Genomic DNA, 17,566 nt, shown 5'->3' with positions numbered 1-17,566 from the left:
CCATAATATAAAAAAATACCAAAAATTTTAAAAAATGATAAATTTGAAGACAACTTTGCATGTTGTGGCAAATCATGACATCTAGGAGTTTTTTCAATATTTTATTTATTTTCAGCACACCAAAATGCATGGAAATTAGATGAAAATAATCAAACAGCTTTTTAGTCGCAGACCTGTGAATTCAAGTAGCTTTTCCTTCTTCAGACATCTAAAGATTATTGCCTCTTTGCACAGTGTGTTTCACTATGAAAGAAGAATCGGAGGGAATTTGTTCCTCACTTTTTTTCTGAATTAAAAAAAAGTGATTTGGCTCTTCATACATGGATTGAAAGAAATTATTGTTTATTTTTCCTTCTATGCACCATAAAGGTTTATACAAGGGTAGAACATTCCAGAAGGATGAAATTTTTGGCGCCTAAGTAGCAAGGCTTTGCATGATCAGCTTTTCCTCACTGACACTTTGTCCGTGACCTCATTCAGCAACTAAAGAATAGCATGAGGACAATCTAGCCATTGGGGAAAATTCAACTACTCACTCACATAATAGGTCAGCAGGATGGGGAGATGATGGACTCAACAAAGCAAAACAAAGAAGAAATATAGATGGTTTTGTGTAAAATAAATGCTAAATGTCAAAGCACAACTCTAAATATTGTATTTTAAACTTTTTAACATTTTTTTCTAGTCTATGTATGAAAGACAAGGGATTGCTGTGATGCCACCAACAGTACCCGGAAGTCCTCAAGGCCCATTTCTGGGTGTGCCACGAGGTACAGTAAGAAGACAAAAATCAATAGGTAAGATATTATATGCACATCAGTTACATGAGAATATCAATTTATTATTATAGCAATAGCAATAGCAGTGGACTTATATACCGCTTCATAGGCCTTTCAGGCCTCTCTAAGCGGTTTACAGAGAGTCAGCATATTGCCCCCAACAATCTGGGTCCTCATTTTACCCACCTCGGAAGGATGGAAGGCTGAGTCAACCCTGAGCCGGTGAGATTTGAACCGCTGACCTGCTGATCTAGCAGTAGCCTGCAGTGCTGCATTTAACCACTGCGCCACCTTGGCTCAGTATTATGTTTGTCTTTAACCCTGACTGATTATTAGCTGGAACTAATATTTTTTTAAAATATCATAATGGATTGTGATGATTAGAACTTTAGTTAATACAATGAAAGAACTAGTTTTTGGTGTTTTGCTGAAAAATGTTATGCAATCCTATGCAACTTCTTTTTCTGATTAATAGTTAACTTCTAAGTTTCCAGCATGAAATTAAGAATCTCATTCATCATTTAGCAGCCTTAATGCATCGGTCCTTATAATATTTGGATAAACATTTCACAGTTCCTCTAAATTATGCTTTTTGTCATGCATTATGAATTATTTTGTTTTCTTTCATGCAGAGCAACCTGTTCCTTAATGGCTGCAGTGCATAAATACATGTTTTTTTAAGTGCTTCATTTTCTTTTTAATTTTGCATGATCTCTTTTTATGCATGCTTTAGAAAAAGAACAACTGTCTGCAGGAATTTACAAGGTTCAGTACATAAAAGATAAATTAAAAGTCCCTGTATCAAGTTCTAGTACAGGGAAATACTACAATAGACATATTATAAAAGTATATGATGAACAGTATAAATAATATTACATTTATTTTATATATGATTATGTTGGATTGAAAAGAAATGACAATTTAAATATTATGTCTTTTTTTAAAGGGGTAACAGAAGAAGAGCGGCAATTTTTGGCTCCTCCCATGCTCAAATTTACTAGAAGTCTATCAATGCCAGATACTTCAGAAGATATTCCCCCTCCACCACAGTCTTTACCTCCATCACCACCACCTCCTTCTCCTTCTCTTTACAACTCTCCCAAATCTCCAGTATCTAGAATGTATGGCACAATTAAGCCTGCTTTTAATCAGAATCCAGGTTCAAAGATAGCTATTTCAGGTAGATCTGAAAACATGGGGACTGTGATCAGAGGCAAAGGCTTATATTACCGGAGAGAAATGGACCGTTATTCTCTAGATTCTGAGGACTTATACAGCAGAAATGCCGCAACTCAGGCCAACTTCAGAAACAAGAGAGGTCAAATGCCAGAGAATCCTTACTCAGAAGTTGGAAAAATAGCCAGCAAAGCGATGTATATTCCAGCCAAACCAGCCCGACGGAAGGGAATGCTAGTGAAACAGTCTAATGTTGAGGACAGCCCAGAAAAAACTTGCTCCATTCCTATTCCAACCATTATTGTGAAAGAGCCATCTACCAGCAGCAGTGGGAAAAGCAGTCAAGGAAGCAGCATGGAAATCGACCCCCAGGCTTCAGAGCAACCAGGACAGCTGCGACCCGAAGACAACTTGACGGTCAGTAGCCCCTTTGCAGCTGCCATTGCTGGAGCAGTGAGGGATCGGGAGAAAAGATTAGAAGCCAGGCGCAATTCTCCAGCTTTCCTTTCCACCGATTTGGGAGATGAGGATGTTGGATTAACCCCTCCAACTCCACGTATGAGACAGTCTAAGTTTAGCGATGAGGGGCTCTTTGGCAACGAAGAGGGCTTCCGGCAACTTGTGTCGCCATCTCCTATCCCAGCACCTAGAGAGACTGAAAATATTTTCAATGGCAGCGAATCAAATAACCAAAACGACACAAGGACACCAAACTCTTCAGTCCAAACCACAACGAGTTCTGAAAACAGTGCATTGACAACCTCAAATGCTGGTTTAGATAATTATGTTCATCCCCTGACAGGGAAAATACTGGACCCCAATTCCCCTTTAGCCCTTGCCCTCTGTGCCAGGGACAGAGCCATGAAAGAGCAAAGCCAGCCGATTCCAGGGAAAGGAGACTCCAGCAAAGCAGATCTTAACAAACCTCTTTACATCGATACAAAGATGAAGCCCAACACTGAAGCTCCATTCCCAGCAACAGCTACCATTGCTAGGCAAAATACACGTGGCCTGCTAAGGCGCCAGGAGACGGAGAATAAATATGAGACGGATGCAGCAAAAGAAAGAAGGTCTGAGGAGAAAAAGAACATGCTAATCAATATTGTGGATACCTCGCAACAAAAGTCAGCCGGTCTGCTCATGGTTCATACGGTGGACATAGCACAAGCCAGCGATAACCCTGAAAAAGAAGAGAAAAGTGCCGAGGTGGAGGTGAACGTTGAAAAGCCTCCGTCAGAGATGCAGGAAGAGACAGAAGCAGAAGAAAGTGGATTGGATGACCCCGGACTGCTTCCACCACCATCCCCGGCCTGCAAAACAATTGTAGCTGTTAGCTCCATCGATGATCCAATCATTTTGCCATTCCGTATTCCTCCTCCCCCTTTAGCTTCAGTTGATCTTGATGAAGACTTTATCTTTACTGAGCCATTACCCCCTCCTTTAGAGTTTGCTAACAGTTTTGATATTCCTGATGACAACTCAGTCCCAGCCTCTATCTCGGCCTTAACAGACTTGGTCAAACAGAGAAAAAACGGAACTCCGCTTGCTTCATTTAACCCTCTCCAGCCCTCAGATTCATTAGACGGTAAGAAATCGGGGGGTCTTTCAAACTGTTTGCCTCCCTCATTTTTGCCACCCCCTGAAAACTTTGATAATGTCCCTGACTCTGGGATTGAAGAGGTGGACAGTCGAAGTAGTAGTGACCATCAACTAGAGACAACCAGCACTATCTCAACTGTGTCCAGCATCTCTACCTTGTCCTCTGAAGGTGGTGAGAACTTGGATACTTGTACAGTCTATGCAGATGGGCAAACATTTCTGGTGGACAAACCCCCAGTACCTCCTAAGCCAAAAATGAAGCCCATAATCCACAAAAGCAATGCACTTTATAAAGACACGCTTATTGAAGAAACTGTGGATAGTTTTGTTATTCCTCCTCCAGCCCCGCCTCCTCCTCCAATCAGCGCACAGCCCAGTATGGCTACAGTTGTACAGCAAAGGACCTCTAAGCTCTGGGGTGATGTCACAGAAATCAAAAGCCCAGCTCTCTCAGGCCCAAAGGCAAATGTTATTAGTGAACTGAACTCAATACTGCAGCAAATGAACAGAGAAAAATCCTCAAAGCCAGGAGAAGGATTGGAGTCCCCTCCAGGGACAAAAGTTGCCAGTCTTAGTACAAGGTAAATGCAACTCCCAAGTTTTTAAAACATTTCTATTGCTTGCCAGTTTGAACTTATCTTGCTTTTGCTGCACACTGAGATGTAATTGTACTAGATTATATGTAAATATAATAATTCCAATATGCTCTCTTTTTCCATTCATATCTATTGAAACATTAAATGCATAAGCTAGCCTTTCCCTTATGAACATAGATACGGTGCATTCAGAAAGTATTCAAACCCTCTTTGCTTCAAATTTGTTATGCTACAGCCTGATTCTACAGTTCTTGAAATTCATTTTTTTCCTCATTTATCTCCACTCAGTACCTCATAATGACAAAGTGAAAATGTAATTTTAGAAATGTCTGTAAACATTAAAAAGAAAAGAACTGAAATATCACATTGGCTTCAAACCCTTCAGTACTTTGTTAAAGCACCTTTGGCAGCAATTAGAGCAGAGGTGTCAAACTGCCGGACCACAGGTCAGATGTGTCACGTGCAGGCCACAGCCACCCCAGCTCTGTGAAAGGGGAAAAAAAGTCGTAATACGTCACATGACAGCAACGTGATGCTGTGAGTTTGACACCTGTGAATTAGAGCCTCAAGTTTTTTGAGATATGACATGACAAGCTTTGACCTCATGGCTTTTGCTCTGCTACAGTATGCATTGTCAGCTGTGAGGCCTTCTATAGGAAGGTGTGTGCCCTTTCAAATCATGTCCAATCAATTTAATTTACCACAGGTTGACTCCAATCAAGGTGTAGAAACATAGCAGCAATGATCAAGAGAAATGGGAGGCACCTGAGCTAAATTTCAAGTGTTGTTGCAAAAGGTCTGAATATTTATGCCAATGTGATATTTCAGTTTTTTTTCTTTTTCATAAATTTTCAAGTTCACATTCATGTGTTTAAGCCACATTGGGAAATATTGTATAAAGATAATAATTTCTTAGTTGCTAGTATATTAAGTATAATGTTAAAAAAATCAAAATATTGGTGATTTATTAAAACATAATCATTGTTTACTTTATCCCGAACATCCTTGATAATGATAATAACATCTTTTGCTGTTTCAATCAAGAAGCCAATAATTTACTACATCCTTCTCATTCTGAATTCTCTGCTTTATACAGTTTAGTATATATTCAATACTAACTATAGAAAGGGATTTGAGTTCCTGTTTAACTGACATAAATCCTTGTATAATTATTGTGTAGGTTGTTTTATATGTACTGAAAAGTGCCTTAGTGTTTCTGTTCATCTGTTTTATAAAAATGGTTATTTTAATAATGATGTATCTAAATGTCATCTTGAATAATTACAATTGCTTTTCTTAAAGTAATTGACAACATTTCTACCACATGAACAATTATTGCAGTAGAGCTAATACAGCTTTTATCTATCCCTTCAACTAAATATTTATATATAAAAAATAATCAAGTCAGGAAGAAATATGGCATGAAGTTGGGGGGGGAGGGGTATATGTTTGCTGCAAAGAATTTGAGTCACATATATCTACCAAACTAAACTGTAATATATAAGCTTGTAATGCTTTTAATGTACAAAAGTTATATCTATCTGGAACAAGCTAATGAAATATCTAAAACCTGATAAAATCTTCAGACACAGCTATCTGATTCACAGACAAATTAAAAGTTATTCAAAACACATGACTAGGATGACAGTCTACTTTTAGGGACAAATTTGCACCCTGGTGGAGTATAGCTATCCAGTGCTGATGCTGGACAGTCACTAAAACTTTGGTGGCAAGGACAGTTCTTTAACACTTACCTGATTAATGGCTTACCTGGTGGCATAGTCTTATCCCAAGATAAAACAGCGTTAGTGTTTGCTGCCTGTGCTGAAACATTTTGAAATATACTTTCTTAAACATATTTTTATATTGCTTGCATTCTAGTAACTCTTTCCACCTTGGCAGCCACATATCTAACAAATAATTAACTAAATAGTGAATAATCTTACGATTAGAAGTTTGCCTAGTCTTCTACTATCTTCACTGCATTCTTTGACCAGTGATAGGACACTATTTTGACTATCTTGCCTCAGTTATATTTGACATCAACCATTAACTGAGCAAGCTGTTAAGATGGCGTAGGGCTCACTTTGTGGAATGCATATCACTAGGGTTGAACCAAGCCCTCTCTTCTTTACAGTTTAGAAAGGAACTCAAATTCATATTTTTCCTTTTAATATTTCTGTTTTAGTGTTTCTATTTCATTTGTTACATTTTAATGTTCTTTTTATATGCCTTTGCTGAAAGCAACCCAATGCCATCGATAATTTTTGACATATAGTTTTCTATGTAAATAATAGGAACCTGTGATGAAAATGGGTTTTAAGAAATATTGAGTGAGGTATACATGCTGTATATATAGCACTGGAGAAATGAAAGCAATTTGAATCAAAGGAATAGGAGGAATGTACGGAATAGCAGAAAGGAAATTAACTGTTTAAGGATGACAAAAGAGCAGAGAGATCGTTGACAAGAGAACTGAAAGCCATGCAGTTAATGGGAATAGAGCTCTTCCAAAACTGGTACATGACAGATTTATTGAGATTACAGGTTCTCAATTCCTAGCTAGTGTGTCCACTAGAAAGGTAATTTGCATGAAGAGATAAATAGCAGAAGATAGCAGTTAATACATGGCATGTTTAATATTCTCTTCTGAATAAAATCTCTGAAAGACCATGAGTATCAGTTGCTACCGGTATTCTTAACTACTCACACTCACCTGTGTGTGAGTTGGGTGGCCATATAAACTTGTTAAATAAATAAAGCCCATTTTATAAGTAAAATTTCCCTTGACATTTAAAACTTAAAAAGCAAGTAGCTAGGAATATTTAATATTACGAGTCTGGTGGCACAGTGGTTAGTATGCAGTACTGCAGGCTAATTCTGCTGACTGCTGGGTGCTAACAGTTCGGCAGTTCAATCCTCACCAACTCAAGGTTGACTCAGCCTTCCATCTTTCTGAAGTCAGTAAAATGAATACCCAAATTTGGGGGGGGGCTATAGGCTGACTCTGTAAACCTCTTGGAGAGGGCTGTAAAGTACTGTGAAGCAGTATATAAATCTAAGCAACAAGTGATAAGTACCCAGAGTTGACCATGTCAGGCAGATCTTCTGCTCACTTTCCTGCTAATTAAAGATGTTGGCTAGAACTACCTGAGAACAGTTCTCAGTTTTTTCTAGGTGTAGAATGTGGGTGGCTATGGGTGGCAAGTGTTTAATTCTCCCACGAGGCTTTTGGGGTATGAGATAGTGTAACTACACTAAGAGCAATGTGAAGAATTAGAAAGCAGATCTAGCCATAGATTTTGGGGCAATTGGTATCCCAGCTTATAGCACCAAGGAGAAGTCACAGTGATGAAGTCAAAAAGTTCACTGGAATTATCTATTAAAAACCAAAACTTGATGCTATAACTATTATTATTGATGTAATAATCATAACCGATATTGTATCGGTGTAGTGAATGCTAATCTACCTTAGTGCAGATGCAGATTGTGCAACTATATTAAATTGAACTGAATTGAATTGAAATTTATTTCGACAAGTGTGATTCAACACACAAGGAATTTGTCTCCAGTACATATTGTTAATATAAATAAAATTTAGAATAAGTTTGCATTTTATAGATAGAACTCATTTCTAGATAATCTCATAGACTGTTAGTGGGCATCACTGTGATTCACTGGAATTTATTTTGAATTTGTTGCAAAGGACTGCAGCTGTAGTCTTCTCAGAAGGTAATTCCATTGGTAATTAAATCTCTTGCCTGGAAAAAGAAAGAAAAGACCTCAATTTAAGTGACATTGATTGCACTTAGTATGCCATCTGCTGTCTGATAATCCTGTTCTTGCTGTTTTTCTCTTCCTTAATCATTTCATTTCCAATAGCTTGATTTAGTGAATAAAGTTCACAGGTTTTCACATCTTTCATTGCACTTAATGGAAGTTTCATGTGAGAATTTAGATGGAATTTGCTTTTAAATTGATAATGATCTGGGAAAGAATTATTGGTATTTTGACATAGCTTTATAGTCTTCTTACAGCTTCTGGCATGAATGATTCTGACAGGTGTTTCATAAAGCAACATTTCACATCCAATGTTTAAAGCAGCAAGGGTGGCATTCCTTCATGGCTTGGTGTTGCTAGATCAGAGAAAACTTGGAAAGACTTCCAAGCAGCATCACTGAACATTTGAGAGGAACAGTCTCCTTGATGTACAAACTGTCTACATGCCCATGGAATTATTTGCCTGATCCTTGTGGCTGGGTTTATTTGCTACTGTAGTAATAGCAATAGCACTTAGACGTATGTACTGCTTCTTAGTGCTTTACAGCCCTCTCGAAGTAATTTACAGAGTTAGCATATTTCCCCCGAACAATCTGGGTCCTCATTTTACCAACCTCGGAAAGATGGACAGGTAAGTCAACCTTGAGCCTGGTGAGATTCGAACTGCCAAATTGCAGGCAGCCAGCAGTCAGCAGAAGTAGCCTGCAGTACTGGATTCTAACCACTGCACCACTAGGGCTCTTAAAAGACTTTCTTAGAAGAGAGTCCAGCAAACCTTAAAAAAAACTGTATCACATAGTGGAAAAAACAAACTAGAACTCAGGAGAAATTTCCTGACAGAACAATTAATCAGTGGAACAACTTGCCTCCAGATGTTATGAATGATCCAACACTGGAAGTTTTTAAGTAGAGATTGAATAACCATTTGTCTGAAATGGTATAGGGTTTCCTGCCTGAGCAGAGGGTTGAACTAGAAGACCTCCAAGGTCCCTTTCAATTCTGTTACTTTCTTCTAGACTATTCTAATGTATGTCTTTGGCTGATACTGAAGATGGCTTCTGGTTTACATCCTTCCCTATTTACAAATCTGCTTTTTGCACTTGAGAAAAATAACAGTAAAATCTGTCAGAATCTATGTTAATGAATCCATTTAATTAATATGAAATATTATTGCAGCTGACAAAAATGTCTCATCTCAGAGGAACAAATTATAGCAAATGACTATAACTACTCAGATGCTGCTTCTGTGTTGCGGTTGAGATTCTATTTACTCAGCATTTCACTCTAATGATTATAAGGCTCATAAGCTACTCAGAAATATCTATGGCAGTGTTGGCAAACCTTTTCGGCACCGAGTGCCAAAACGGGAGTGTGTGTACGTGTGCCAAGAAACTGAGCTTCCAGTTTCTGGTGCGCTGGTCTTCACATGTGCATGCGTGTCAGAAACCAGAAGACCAGGTGACCAACACACATGTGCACACTGGAAACTGGAAGTTCAGCTTCCCAGTGCACGCATGCATGCTTGGGAACTGTTCTTCCAGTTTCCAGCGCTCCTGCATGTGCAGAGACTTGCTGGCTGGCGTGCATGTGCATGCCGGAAACCAGAAGAGCAACAGGAGATGGCTGGCGTTCCTAGAGAGATGGTTCTGTGTGCCACTTCTGGCACACGTGCCATAGGTTCGCCATCACGGCTCTATGGTTTAAAATTTTTAGTTATCTGAGTAGGTAGCAGAATAAGAAAGTTAGAAGGGATATTGGATGATTTCTAGTCCAACTTCCTGCTCAAGTAGGAGACCCTGTACCATTCCAGGCAAGTGACTGTCCAGTCTCTTCTTAAAAGCCTCCAGTGATGGAGCACCCACAATTACTGAAGGCAAGCTGTTCCAATTGTTAATTATCCTCACTGTTAGGAAATTTCTCCTACGTTCTAGGTTGCTTCTCTCCTTGATTATTTTCCATCCATTGTTTCTTGTCTTGCCATCTAATGCTTTGGATCATAGGTTGACATCCTCTTCTTTATTGGAACACCTCTATCATATCATCCCTAGTCCTTCTTTTCATTAGACTAGACATCCCAATTCCTTTAACCATTCTTTGTATGTTTCAGTCTCTAGCCCCTCTAATCATCGTTGTTGCTTTTTTCTGCATTCTTTCCAAAGTCTAAACATGTTTTTAATAATGTGGTAACCAAAACTGGATGCAGCATTCTAAGTATGGTCTTACTAAGGCTTTATAAAGTAGTAATAACACTTCATGTGACCTTGATTCTATCCTTTTGTTAATGCAACGTAGGATTACATTGGCTTTTTTGGCTGCTGTTGCACACTGCTAACTCATATTTAAGTGATTGTCTACTAGGATTCCTAAATTCCTCTCACAGTTATTGGTTGTATTAATTCCATGACCATATAATATTTATTTCGTATTGTTTTAAGTGCTTTTAATTTATTTTTATGTTTCATGATGTACACCGCCCAAAGTCATGTTGAGATGGGTGGCTGTGACTGTAGAAATCAAATAAATAAATACAGTTTTTCATCTTTATTAAACATTTGACCAAAGATTCAGATTCACTTATAGCAAATGGTGATCACATGATCACAATCTACTATGATGGTTGCAAACACTGTCAGTTGCAAAGTGCCCAAAATTTGATCATGTGATCACAGGGATTCTGTGATAGTGATCAGTGCAAGATCAATCATCAAGTTATTTTTTCAGCACCGTTGTAACTTTGGGTAGTCCTTAAACAAGGTGAGGACTATTTATATTTTATAAAAAAATTAATTTATATAAATTTAAAATTTTATAAAATATAAATATTTATTAAAAATATTTATATTTTCTTGCTATAGTTTTGTTTATAATAATTTGTAATTATTTTATCTCTTTTCCTTGCTGCATCATTGGGTTTATTTATATTTACATAATACAAGCAATGCATCACTACAAGCCATCTTTTACATTTATTTATAAATGCAGCCAGTTGGGCATCACATCTCCTTACTTGCTCCCTAATCAGTGTTGGATCACTTGCTAAGCTTATTTTCATGCAAGCTTTACTTCCATTGTCTCCTGGTCTCATTGTATTCATCAGTGTTCATTTCCAACTATTTCATGGTTCAAACCTATTCACATATCATACTCAGGAAATATGCAATACATGTTCTCAATGATTGTTGAATTAAATATGCAGCCCAACATAAATCTCCCTTGAACTTCCCAGATTTTTCTCATTTTTGCCTCTGGTGTCCTTTTAGTGAGAATTTTGCCAAGCACCTTCCTAGAGACAGCTAACCACTTAATCCCACTGTTGTTTTTGCATTCAATCTTGTTATCTTTCCCTTTAAATGGAGAGCAGAACTACATTTTGTTAAATTTTAGTAACAGCATTCTGTTAAATATTAAACAAGATGCTAGTTCTTCCACAAGAAAATGATATATTTTTAGATCCCTTTGGTTATGCCAATTATATCTTACCATTTCCCAGTATTCTTATAATATTTATGTGTTCCTTTTAATTGGTGTTTTTCTTGGATGTTAACATTTCTAGGTATATTTGAATTACTGTTCAAAGTATGTAGCATTCCCATGTACATTTTAAAAATAGTCTTTAGGAAATTCCTTCACTTCAGTGTCATCTCAAATTATATCATTTTTTTTTAAAAAAAAGTTTCCATTTGCCCTGTTAGAGGCTTTTGATTTAGACCTCTTCTCAACCTCTTTCAAAGCAATTTTTAAATTTCCTTCAAATCACCTATGGTGCATGTTTTACTAACTTAAGGTTTCAAACTCAGCTGTTTTCTCTGCTTCATATCCAGAATGTTCAACTGGTATTAAATATTAGAATTTTCTTTCTAAAAACATGCCAATGCTTTTCTGCAATATTTCAAGCTATATATAAATTTACTGCTATTCTGTCTGTTTTACAAAACTTGTGGCATATCTTTTATAATTACTTAATTTGTATCTTACTGTAATCTCTTATATATATTGCAAGTTCCTTCCTATGACACATGTGCAGTAAACAAAAATTACATTAGAATAACAAAAGTGACATTTAATTTAGGTGATTGTGTCATATTGTTCGGTTTCTGAAGAACCTCTAAACCAGGGGTGTCAAACTGGTGTCCTGTGGGCCAGATGCGTCGTGCACATGCCACACCCACCCCAGCTCTGCAAATGAGAAAAACATCATGAAACATCATGTGATGGCAACGTGGCGCAGCAAGTGACACCCATGCTCTAAACGCCTGATTCTGTTTGACAAGCATTTAATGGCCAGACAACTGAGGATGTTAATAGTATATTTAAGATAATAGCCTTTAGTTTTTAAAACTTTTAGAAGTTCATGAAATTGATACTGTTGTTTTTATAAAGTTGTATGTACTTATAATGTGAGTATATTACTTTTAATATGAAATAGTATAAGGAGAGTAATGACTTTAAAAAAAGTTTTTCAATCATTTTTATTTCAGGAGCACAGAGGTCATGAGCACAGTCTCAGGTACTCGGAGTTCAACCATCACTTTTACCGTTCGGCCTGGAACTAGCCAGCCCATCACACTTCAGAGCAGAGTCCCAGACTATGATAGCAGGACATCAGGAGTCAGACATGCTCCAAGCCCAGTGGTTTCACCAACAGAGATAAGTAAAGACATCCTGCCTGCTCCTCTGACTGCTGCTGTTCCAGCTGCATCTCCTTCTCCGACTCCTTCTGATGTTTATAGCCTACCCAGCCAGCCTCCTTCTGGAGACCTCTTTGCTTTGAATACAGGGCGCAGCAGGTCTCCTTCTCCCTCAATATTGCAACAGCCAATCTCAAATAAGCCTTTTACAACTAAACCTGTCCACCTGTGGACTAAACCAGATGTGGCAGATTGGTTGGAAAGTTTAAACTTAGGTGAACATAAAGAGACCTTTATGGATAATGAAATAGATGGCACTCACTTACCAAACCTTCAGAAGGAAGATTTGATAGACCTTGGAGTGACTAGGGTTGGTCACAGAATGAACATAGAAAGAGCCTTGAAACAACTATTGGACAGATAAGAATGGTTGGTCTTGCCTCACAAACCTTTGTTATAAATAGAGATAGGCTGGTATCAAAACACCCCAAATGCCTTGGCTCCCCAAGAGTAGCACCAAATTAAAAAGCATCCATTAGATTGCAAACCTATGTCCAAAATCAATTCCATGTCAATCCACATTAATGGGACCAAATATTTTAAGAATGGATGGGGAAATAAGAGAGAAGAATGGAAATAATTGTGAACTTTAAAAAAAACCAAATTTGTAAGCTCCAACCATATTGATATTATCTCAAACGTTTATACTTTAATTGCTGGTACACACACAACTACTCCTTTTTCAATCTATGGATTGGTTTTTCTGTTAGAAATGCCCTTCTGCTTTAAAAATAACGTGTCACCTCTTTTTGATTAAAACCCACAGGTATTTCTCCATGTACTAGAACGTGTATTGTCCAGCTCTTTTTACAATCTGCTTTCATATGACTAATATTTCATATGATTGTTGGACTCAGTCCCATTGTTGTGGTCAGACAATTTCTTCTTTCAGTTTTTCTAAACTGATTCTTGGTTAGTTCTGCCATTTAATTTTTCTGCTAACATTCACTTTTTTCATGATGTATTTACTGATTTTTGAAAAATTTCTATACATTCAAAGCATTGCCAGAATGTTTTTAAAAATGTCAGATGTTTTTGGCTAATTATTATGTTGATTTCTTTGGAAGTGAAATTAGTTTTTGTCATCCAGTGTAATTCTGTTATTTGACTTTTAAGATTTTATTTTTCCATTTATGTTTAGTGCCTTTCCAAATTTGCCGGATAGTTATTAGGCATGCTTTTTATTTTTTATTTATAATGCAGTATAATGTGTGAAAGCTATGTAAGAGATCTTAGCTGCCTAAAATAAAAGTAAAAATATTTGTAAGAAATTGGAATTGAAGATATCTGTGCATAGAAAGATGGTAGTTCGATTAAGATCTTTCCCACATTTCTTTGTGATTGACTGGGATAATAGGTAAGTAATTCAGGGTTATATTTTCAAAATACCAATCATTCGTCAAACCTGTTTAATTTCTCTCATATAGAATTGAGTTGTTTGGACAATATTGCATAAGACTTTTCTTTGAGATGGAAACAGGTATCAGGATTAGATGTCTTCTCTTTTTACAAGCGCATCAGCAAGTGTGGGGTTTTTTTTGGGGGGGGAGTGATGTTTGGCTTCCCAAAAAGAGTTAAGTTCTAGTTTTTAAAGAACTGTGTTTTACATAAAGGTTACTTTTGCTGGATCAAAGTGATCACGTGTGATAGTGGATTTTATTACCATTGTGATCCCCCTAGTATCATAGAAAGAATAGTGAATTTTCCTTCTGCAATTTTGTATGTGGATGCACAAATCAATGCACAAGCTGCAGTCAACAGTAACTGCATAGAGGTGGCTTCTTCACCTTCAAGAAGGTCTTTGGATCTTTGACCTGCTTATTCTTTCCTGCTTAAGAAAACCAGCTGTTGATGAATCTGCGTGGCACAAACTTGTTTACTTATGGAAATGGATTTAAATCTTTAGTGCTTTATTGTATTAGGAAAATGTTGCCTGGCATCTATAAGAAATATGAAATGAAAATATCAATAACAGTACATGTTACAGAAGTAGTTTTATAAAAACAGTAGGTACCTATTATATATGCAAGGGACAATTTTTCTTAAAAAATTGAGATCAAGGGTTTTGTCCTAATAATAATGTTTTGCTTAACATTAAACTACAGGATTGTTCTGTGCTTCCTTTCCATACAAACTGCTGTGTTTTAGGAGAACCCACTTAGCTTGCAAATTAAAAACAAGAGAAGGTTGAGAGAAAATCACATTCAGAACTGTTTCCAAAAAAAAATTGAGTGGATTTTTAAAAGCATGGTCTTTTGGCAGACATGTATATTTTCAGATTTGGTGGCTTCTATGAAATTTAGAATACTCTCTTCCCACCATAAATAATCCACATTAACAATGTTGTTGGTTCACAGTGTCATGAATAATTTAGCCTGTACATGTGAGGTTGCTTAATAATTTAATTGGAAGGCATCTCAGTTCATTTTTTAATATGTCCCAGCCTATCTCTAATTATAATTTTATTTTCTCATAACTGAATGTCTAATTTGGGGCCCGCAACAGCCCTAGGATTAGTACATGAAGTTCAGCAATTTCAATACCTTTCTTTACTGAAAGTTTAAATAGCTGTACAGATAGTTTATAAGCACAATATTTTAAGAATATAAGTGGCTGGTCTACTGGGCAGCCTTTGTGCCACTTCAGTGCTAGAAATTAAAAAAAAACTTTTGTGGTTTACTACTATTTCTGTGGAATAAGTATTAAGTCTTGACCTTTTTAAATCAATATCATTTGGATGCATCTGAACCAGCAGAGCTGTGTTATATTTTCTATCTTTGCTAAAACTTCTCCAGATGATGTGTCTCCTCAAACATGGTAACAATCAACAATACTTGGGTAATTATTAAAAAGAAAAAAATAGTCAGTCCCTCCTTCCTTCCGCTATCAAAACTGGTTGTTTAAGTTATTGTCACTTAGACCCTTTTCAGATTTCTTTCCACATTTGCATACTCCAAATGGATTTGTAATTAAAATCAAGTTTTAGTGCAAAAACTTTGAAATATTGATACAACATTGTATCTAGAGGACAATATTCGCATATTTGATAGCAACACAATTTTTCTTTTGTTGGGGGCAGGGGCAGAGTGTAAAGTAAGATGATTTTGACATCATTGTCTTCCATTTGGTGATAATGCAGAAATCAGTAAATAAACCATAATACCATGCTCCTTTTTATTTCTTTGAGTGCAGTTGGTGTTACCTCTATAATGTGCCAGAAAATGCATTAGGACAAGTGATACAAGAGAAAAAAGGGGGAAATTACTTTTAAGCTGCTGTTAATCATAATATTTTACTGTTTAATATATAATGTTTGTTAACAAACTATTGGTGATGGTACCCCCTTTCTTAAAAGGGGTCTCTTGCCCATGTATCTTTTCAGGCACTTAAATAGTGAGTACGATATAATTATTAGAGAAGATTTTAAACATCAAAGAGCTAATGAAATGATTTATTTTTTAAATGATGTTGTATGAGCTAGAGTAATAGGGCCTGTAAGGAATTGCTTTATATCAAGAAAAAACACCTTTGGCAAGCTGAAATAGTCTTTAGCTTTGTTTGATGGCTTTATAATAGAAAGCAATAGTAAAGGATGCAGTATTATCTCCTAGCTGGCATTTTGATCAATACTGAAAATGTCAGGAGCAGATTGGCCCTTTTAATGTTATGCTACTTTGATGGTGCAAAATACAGTGATTAAAGATAATCTTGTTATGATATTCCAGGTTTTAGGAACAACTTTTGTTTATATACTGTAATTTAATAAATTGCATTTACATGCTTAGTTTCTGTAATATTTGTGTATACAATACCAAAATCACACAAGATGTAAATTGTGTATAACTGCACAGACTCCTTTCCCTAGGTGTCTAGTTTTGATTCATATATTATAAAATGACTAGATGTGACTGTTGATTTACAGAATTTACATATCACAGAAGCTAGCTCTTTGTGGTACCTAAGTTAATAAAAGTGATTTTTTCTGAGTTCCTTTACAAATAAGCATTATCCAGTTGATCTGGCGATGACTCTGTGTATGAGCCTAAAATAATGATAATTTTCTCATTACATCTTTTTTTCTTTTTTTAGACAGTAATGTTTTTGCTATGGTTTGTGAAACAACTATGTTCACGTTATCTATGTTGCTGTAATTTTTTGTGCTTTAATTCCTCTAATTTCCAACTGATTAAAACAAATCAAGCTCCTGTAACTTGCACTTTCCCTAATCCTTACTATTCTTGTATGGCAACCAAAATTACTGTAAGAAATAAATATCATATTGCACTAAGGTTGTGATTCTGATTACAAAGAGCAAATCCAGTCTGATTTTTTTATTTCTAAAAAGAGTTGCCAAACTTTCCACTTAACATTAAACTGTTTAAACTTCCTTTTTTTAAAACCTTGTCTGTGATTTCCATGGAATTTAGAATTAAAGTTCTCTGAAATTGATCCAGAATGAATTCCTATTCCAGAATGAGAAATGCATTATAAAGTGTACGATAGAAAACATTTATATATCTTGGACTGATTTGTTTTCTTGTTTTATCAGAAAAATTTTCAGCAGCAGGATTCTGAACTTCTGAAAGGATTATCGTCATTTCAAGTGACCATTAATATAGTGAACTGGTGAAACATTGATTGAAATAAAAGGTTAAAAGGTGGGGGGGGGAGACCTGGATCCAGAATTTTTATTTATTTAAAATGTATTTCATTTATAAGCCTAACTAATAATAATACTACCAATGTATCACCACCAAAGATGGCTCCCTCTGATAGTCATATTCTCTAGTTTGAGAAAGAAAGCATTGCCTGAAAGCTATCAAAATTAACCAACTTGATCAGCTGCCTCTCCGCATGCAAGCATAATATATTTCTCCAAGGTTGAATGGGCCTAATCCCTCTGCCCCTTCTTTGCAATTATCTTTTGACAGATGGGCTTACTTATCTG

At 36.4% G+C, this 17,566-nt stretch overlaps 1 protein-coding gene across 9 annotated transcripts in view; it reads left to right on the top strand.

The window, feature by feature from the left end:
• Window positions 1–16,906, top strand: part of SHANK2 (SH3 and multiple ankyrin repeat domains 2) — a 332,468-nt gene extending 315,562 nt beyond the window's left edge. For all 9 annotated transcript variants that reach the window (XM_087719473.1, XM_087719456.1, XM_087719465.1 and 6 more), the window contains 3 exons: window positions 686–797; window positions 1,726–4,135; window positions 12,409–16,906. In XM_087719473.1, coding sequence (XP_087575599.1) covers window positions 686–797; window positions 1,726–4,135; window positions 12,409–12,982 — 3,096 coding nt within the window. In that variant the 3' untranslated portion in view covers window positions 12,983–16,906. The remainder of the gene's footprint in view (window positions 1–685; window positions 798–1,725; window positions 4,136–12,408) is intronic.
• The last annotated feature ends 660 nt before the right edge of the window (window positions 16,907–17,566 follow it).

This window comes from Thamnophis sirtalis, unplaced genomic scaffold (genome assembly GCF_051295495.1).
Source record: "Thamnophis sirtalis isolate CommonGarterSnake01/CBP01778 unplaced genomic scaffold, rThaSir2_p1.2 scaffold_1, whole genome shotgun sequence".
Classification (NCBI taxonomy): domain Eukaryota; kingdom Metazoa; phylum Chordata; class Lepidosauria; order Squamata; family Natricidae; genus Thamnophis; species Thamnophis sirtalis.
The sequence above is the reverse complement of the archived record's forward strand: the minus strand, read 5'-3'. Positions and strand labels throughout refer to the sequence as shown.